The sequence below is a fragment of the Spea bombifrons genome, chromosome 4 (genome assembly GCF_027358695.1).
Source record: "Spea bombifrons isolate aSpeBom1 chromosome 4, aSpeBom1.2.pri, whole genome shotgun sequence".
Classification (NCBI taxonomy): domain Eukaryota; kingdom Metazoa; phylum Chordata; class Amphibia; order Anura; family Pelobatidae; genus Spea; species Spea bombifrons.
The window spans coordinates 2,054,004-2,060,831 of NC_071090.1; the positions used below are offsets into that span (position 1 = coordinate 2,054,004).

Consider the following 6,828-nt stretch of genomic DNA (forward strand, 5'->3'; position numbering starts at 1 on the left):
CGCGAGAGTAGCCGCGCGACCCTGGTCTCCCAGCAACCGGGATGTGTTGACGTCTCCCGGGGCAACGCGATTCTCCAGATCCTGGAAGAGACGGAAGTGTGTGGAGTGAAGCTGCGCTAAGCCTCAGGTACCGCCATGCACAAGCTGCAGCTGCCCGTGGACCTGAAGGAGGCTGCCCTGCGGGAGAGTAGAAGGGAGGCCGAGCTGCAGCGGCAGGAGCGGGTCTTCAACGCCAGAGTCAGGACCATCGGGGTGAGGCAGAAAGCGACGGGTTGCTGCGCTTCGTGGGGGCAGCAAGAGAGCAGAGCTGTACTGCATGGGGGCATCAAGGCCTGGGGGCTGTGCTGCAGGGGAGCTGCAAAAACAGGGGGCTGCATCTATGGCATGAAACACTTATGGTAATGGCTCTCGGGCTGTGTAATCCCTGCCCTGTGCTATGTATAAAACAGCAGGCAAGTGCAAATAAGGGGGCAACACGTGTATCCGGCCGGGGATTTTTGGGGCGCTTTGGGAACTTTGTACTTAAGAGCAGGATTGTCTTAGACATATCTATACTGGCCAAAGTGTATTTTATTCTGCCTGCTGTACCGGTGATCAGCACTAGATGGCGCCCCATACAGCCCCTTTTTAAAGGGACACTCCAGCCATCATGTGACTTTCTGTATTTTGTTCCTTATAAATGCAAGAACCCTCTCCATCCATCCATGTGATCTCGTTCAGTGTTCCAGCTCCTTGCTTTACAGTAGACATGTTCTGCCGCTATACTTAATTCCAGTTAGCTCCATTGCAGGCTCGCTCTGGCCCCCATGATGCGAGTGCTTTCTGCTAGCGATTAGCTGGCACAACTGGCAGGAACGTTTCTCAATGGCGGGGGCTTCTTTGACCTGAATAATGATTCTTTAATATGTATTTTTCGTTACAAGCGGCTGCATGGACTGCAGGACTGTCCCTTTAATGATCGTTCTGCGTTATCCACAAAGCTGCAAACTTCCCTGGAGGATAGTAGCTATTTGCGAATAATCCGTTAATCATTATCAGGGATTCCTTTTCAAGGAAAACAAGGATATTTCTGTCTGTAACATAATTGCAAAAGGGTTTTCTAACCATCAATTAGCCTTTTAAACTTAAATTTGGATCAGCGTTGGAAAGGGCCGTTGGAACCCAGGAGTGATGGGAGTGATAAAGGGCCATTGGAACCCAGGAGTGATGGGAGTGATAAAGGGCCATTGGAACACAGGAGTGATGGGAGTGATAAAGGGCCATTGGAACACAGGAGTGATGGGAGTGATAAAGGGCCATTGGAACACAGGAGTGATGGGAGTGATAAAGGGCCATTGGAACACAGGAGTGATGGGAGTGGTAAAGGGTCATTGGAACACAGGAGTGATGGGAGTGATAAAGGGCCATTGGAACACAGGAGTGATGGGAGTGATAAAGGGCCATTGGAACACAGGAGTGATGGGAGTGATAAAGGGCCATTGGAACACAGGAGAGATGGAGGAGATTCCATTAAAAATCAGCTGTTTCCAGCTACAATAGTCATTTACAACATTAACTCCGTCTGCGCTGGATTTCTGACCCATTTCATGATATTTTAATGGGCAAAATTGGTTTTTCGTTCAAAAGCAAGGAACTTTCAAAGTGACCTCAAACTTTTGAACGGTAGTATATATATCAGAATGGAATATGTCTGCCAATCAGCATTGATGTGCATCATAAACTGCAGCTATTTATTTATTATATCTTTTGTTTATGTTGTAACTTGGATTTTGTCTTTATTCTTTACTAGATTGACAAGCAGGCGTTGGACGTTCAAATTCATGATAAAAAAGTGTATAAAGAAATTGAAAATGAAAGACAAGAAGCGTATGGTAAGGAAAACACTCCCCTATATAATAAAAATGTTCAGATTTTGGGTAAGTAGAGCCTGATGAAGGTATTACGGTGTGAATTGAGCTGATCATTTTTTATTCTTGTTCACTTCAAGATGCAGAAATCATCCAGAACGACCAAATCGCCTGTCTGCTGGACGAGCGTCAGAAGGAAGACGTCCGGAAGCTGAATGAAGCCATCGGCGAGTTCCGTCTGCACTTCCAGAAGAGAGAGGACCGCAGGGAGTTTGACTTGTATGACCCACAGGGTTTGAAGAAGGACCTCCCTGCGCGAGTGTGCGACTCGGACCCTCGCTGCAGCGTCTCAGGCGTTCAGATTCTGATGGGGGAAGATTTAAAGGAGAAGAACAGGAAAAAAGAGCAACAGGAACAGCTGCGGGAATGGTCTCTGCAGCAGCAGCAAGAGTGGGCGAAGACGTTAGAGGAGCACAAGATGACCGGTAACATTCCTGAAAGGGTTTCCACCTTCCACCCCAGCGCTGTATACAGTAATATAACCCTCAGCGCTGTATACAGTAATATAACCCTCAGCGCTGTATACAGTAATATAACCCCCCAGTGCTGTATACAGTAATATAACCCCCAGCGCTGTATACAGTAATATAACCCTCAGCGCTGTATACAGTAATATAACCCCCAGCGCTGTATACAGTAATATAACCCCCGCGCTGTATACAGTAATATAACCCCCAGCACTGTATACAGTAATATAACCCCAGCGCTGTATACAGTAATATAACCCCCAGCACTGTATACAGTAATATAACCCCCCAGCGCTGTATACAGTAATATAACCCCCAGCGCTGTATACAGTAATATAACCCTCAGCGCTGTATACAGTAATATAACCCCCAGCACTGTATACAGTAATATAACCCTCAGCGCTGTATACAGTAATATAACCCCCAGCACTGTATACAGTAATATAACCCCCCAGCGCTGTATACAGTAATATAACCCCCAGCGCTGTATACAGTAATATAACCCCCAGCGCTGTATACAGTAATAACCCCCCAGCGCTGTATACAGTAATATAACCCCCAGCGCTGTATACAGTAATATAACCCCCAGCACTGTATATAGTAATATAACCCCCAGCGCTGTATACAGTAATATAACCCCCAGCACTGTATACAGTAATATAACCCCCAGCGCTGTATACAGTAATATAACCCCCCAGCGCTGTATACAGTAATATAACCCCCCAGCGCTGTATACAGTAATATAACCCCCCAGCGCTGTATACAGTAATATAACCCCCCCAGCGCTGTATACAGTAATATAACCCCCCGCGCTATATACAGTAATATAACCCCCCGCGCTATATAAAGTAATATAACCCCCCAGCGCTGTATACAGGAGATCGGGGACAAAAGGACAAACAAGGAACACCAGCCAGCTCCCCGTATATTGTAGACAAACCCCCCGTGCAGTTCATATCTCGGTGTTTCTCCGTCTCCCAAATCACCCCTCTCCTCTCATACTGCAGAAAGTCTCTACGACAAGATGAGAATCGAATTCGACCAAAAGGCATTGGAATTGCAGAAAATGGAGGAAAATGCAAGAAAAGCTATGTGCGTTTTCACAAAGGATTTCAATAAAGCCCAGGTAATTAGCAGAGAAAACGCAGCGGGGGATATATTAAGAAAGTCTTCATATCATCAGATCAGCCAATAAAATGTCCCAGCTGCTAGCACCATTAACACCGTTGCTATGGTAATAAGACAATTTTCTAAACTTTGAATCAGGATCCCTTTTTTATTTTACGTAAAGCCCAATAGATTGATTGGTGCCGTTAATCTAGTAAGGAATCCAAATTATTACATACAACTCGGAGACCCGAAAAACTTTCATGACCCCTTTCATGACTTAATTAATAGGAGAGTGATTGCCCTAAAAATATGAAAATAAATGTTAAAAGAAGATAACTAATCTACAGCCAAAGGGTCAGAGGCTGAGATGGAATGGAAGGAAGTTTTGCTTTACTGAGAGGGTGGTAGATAAGTGGACAGCCTCCCAGCAGAGGTGGTAGAGGGTAATACAGTGAGGGTATTAAACATGCATGGGATAGACATACGGCTCCTGAATCTAAGACGAGACCAACGACTGATTAAGGTTTGAGTCTTTACAGCAGGAGAAAACGTAGACTAGAAGGGGGCCAAATGGGGCTAAAGTATTATGGAAGAGATTTCAGGGTTAAAACACGCTTATAAAAGAGCGTTATTACCACAATGATTCATTCTGAAACAAAGAAAAAAAAGGTGTGTGTGGGGGGTCAGCATTCTTGCTTTTCTCAGCTCTCGGGATCGGCATATTCAATTTCCACGAGTTATAACGCAGGGGTGGTTTGCCATTTCATCACCTTTTGTTCATTGCGAAACTGGGAAAAAAATCTATTTTTTTAAAAAAAAAGAAATAATTAAAATAAATAAATAAAGAACGATTGTTTTGCGAAAAGTATTGCGCAATCTGGTGACCTCGGTTACCGGTCTCTGGGATTAGATCCGCCGCTGTTCTGGAATGTTTTCCCTGGACCCGGGTCACTGTTATGTAAGAATGATGTCATTATTTTCTTCCAACGGGACGTTATTAAGGAACGTCTCTGTAATCAGGGCTGTCTCGGTCTTTGGCCGCCACACGCGTGTCTAAGTGCTTCCGCGTGTCTATCAGCAGCCCCTCGTTAAACCCATGTGTGCGCCCTGTATTTAGGTGGAAGCGCAGCCCCCCAGGTAATTGTCGGCTTTAATCCTTGCAGTTGACGACCGGGCGTCCGGGCGAAGCGGCTTTCAGATGTTGCGAGTAATGACAGCCGCAGTAAATTTAAGTCAACAAGCTGATGCGTTACGGATGTCTGGGGAGGAATTAAAGGGACAGAAACGTTAAGCTTCCTTTAAATTCATTTTTTTCTTTAATTTGTTGCCTAGAAACCTAGAATTTGGGGCAGATCCTCTAATCTGCTTCTTTTTTTTACAAATGTCAAACCTTAATCAGTCGTTGCTCTCTACCACTTCTGCTGGGAGGCTGTTCCACTTACCTTCCACCCTCTCAGTTAAAGTCAAACTTGGTCTGCGTTTAAAACCCGGGAGTGGGAACACATCTAGTCCACATGCCGACCGATGGGCACGTTGGGTCACGGCCACGGCAAGCCACCTCCTAGCGTGTCTAACGACCGACCCGCGTGTGTTATTTACAGGCCGAGGAGACCACGGAGAGAAAAAAGCTGGAGAGGAAAAAGGAGACTGAAGACAACTCCGCGGAAATCTCCAACCTCTCGGAAGGAGACCTGCTGTCTGAGAACCCCGATCAAGCGGCGAGTGCTTTTGGGCCTCACCGAGTGGCCCCTGATCGCTGGAAAGGAATGAGCCCCGAGCAGCTGGAAGAAATCAAAGCCGTTCAGCAGCAGCAGATACAGGAGAAGATGGTAGGGGGTCTCGTTTGTTGCTACAGGGAGGGCAAGAAAGATGTGGAGTTCACTTCCAGGCGGCTTTGCGTTGATAGATAAGAGACTTTTAAACGCGTTTTGGGTTATTTGACCCGGTTTTTTTTTCTGCGGCAGAGGCTGAAGGAGGAAGAGAGACTGAGGGAGGCTGAGCTCGATCGGCGGAGGGTCCAGGAGGCCAGGGCGATGCTGCTCTTAGAAAGACAGCAAAAACGCCAGGAACGGGAGCTGCGCAAAGTGCAGGATCACCTGAACACCCAGCTCGCGCAAGCACACAAAGCACAGTAAGTATCCGCATCCAAGACACTTAAACCATCGGGCCAGGAACTGATTATTGGAGGTTCCTTAATGTCACAGGAAGGCTGAATACCAAAATTCGCCACATATTTTTCTGTAAGAATCACAATTGTTATTATTATTATTATTATTATATATATATATATTTTTTCCTATTATTTGTATAATGCCCACAGTTTTTACACAATATTAATAATCGTTCCATTAACACAACAGTTAAGGTTGGTGGAGAAGACGAGAATTGTACATTTTGAATATTATTATTATTAATGCAAATTTTACAGCCAAATATAAATAAGAAATAATAATAATTAATAATCTCTTCTTTATATAGTGCCCACAATTTAAACAGCATTAATCGTTGTTCCAATAATACAACAGTTCTTGACATTGGAATTTTATGGGAAAAAAATTGTGTTTAGGAAACTTAAAATTGTATTTTTCTATTAATTTTTATTTTATTTTACGAGACAGAAATGTACAGTACCGCGACTATCATGGCATTTTTTCCCTACATAAATTATTCAAATATTATTTAAAGCCTAACTAACCATTTTTATTTTCCATTTACAGAAAGATCTACATGGAGAGAGAAGTGTTTTCTAATACCCCGACAGCTGATTATTTTAAACAGTTCAACACTACAAGCCGGTGAAGGTCAGAGGTCACCTTAGTGATTATGAAATCACAACAGTGGCTTTGAGTGAAGCTGATGACATCACACGTACTTTAACACTTACTTGAATTGCACCCGAGCAACGATCTATATTATTTTATCTGAATAACTGTGAATTTCCGTGTATTATGTTCCTGTTCCGCGGCAGAGGGTTGGCGGGGAGGAATAAATCTGCTTTTCCCGTAACTTATTTCAACTTTATGAACTTGGAACTGTGCGAGTAAATTTATTCCTTACTCATCATGTGTCGCAGAGTTTAAAGTTCGCTGTGTTGCTACGTTTTGGGCTGAAATCGCCTTCCGTGTTCAGGTGAAATATTTCTATTAAACCATCTTCACCCCAAATGGATTGAATCTACCCCCCCCTTGTGTCTTGTTGGCTGCATTTGTAGTGTTTAAAGCCGTCACAAATCCTCAAATGTTAGTTCTATACATTAAATAAACCAATGCGATGGCGTTTACAGATGGCGTTCAATTTGTAATTTAAACAAAATTTGCCAATTTCATTAATTCACACAAATGTCC

The 6,828-nt window shown here is 44.1% G+C and overlaps 1 protein-coding gene across 1 annotated transcript; it reads left to right on the forward strand.

Moving 5' to 3' along the window:
- The first annotated feature begins 49 nt into the window (after positions 1-49).
- RIBC2 (RIB43A domain with coiled-coils 2) lies at positions 50-6,553 on the forward strand. The gene is made up of 7 exons (XM_053462725.1): positions 50-252; positions 1,790-1,871; positions 1,988-2,332; positions 3,382-3,500; positions 5,086-5,313; positions 5,449-5,615; positions 6,202-6,553. Exons 1-7 carry the CDS (start codon positions 136-138, stop codon positions 6,281-6,283), a joined length of 1,140 nt encoding a protein of 379 aa, XP_053318700.1. The 5' UTR covers positions 50-135; the 3' UTR covers positions 6,284-6,553.
- Positions 6,554-6,828: the final 275 nt, after the last annotated feature.

Bases quoted from the DNA above. Each gene is read 5' to 3' on its own strand.
- RIBC2 (XM_053462725.1), top strand. From the start codon at position 136: ATGCACAAGCTGCAGCTGCCCGTGGACCTGAAGGAGGCTGCCCTGCGG. The intron at 2,333-3,381 runs GTAACATTCCTG...CTCATACTGCAG, and splicing joins AGAGGAGCACAAGATGACCG to AAAGTCTCTACGACAAGATG. The intron at 5,616-6,201 runs GTAAGTATCCGC...TTCCATTTACAG, and splicing joins GCGCAAGCACACAAAGCACA to AAAGATCTACATGGAGAGAG.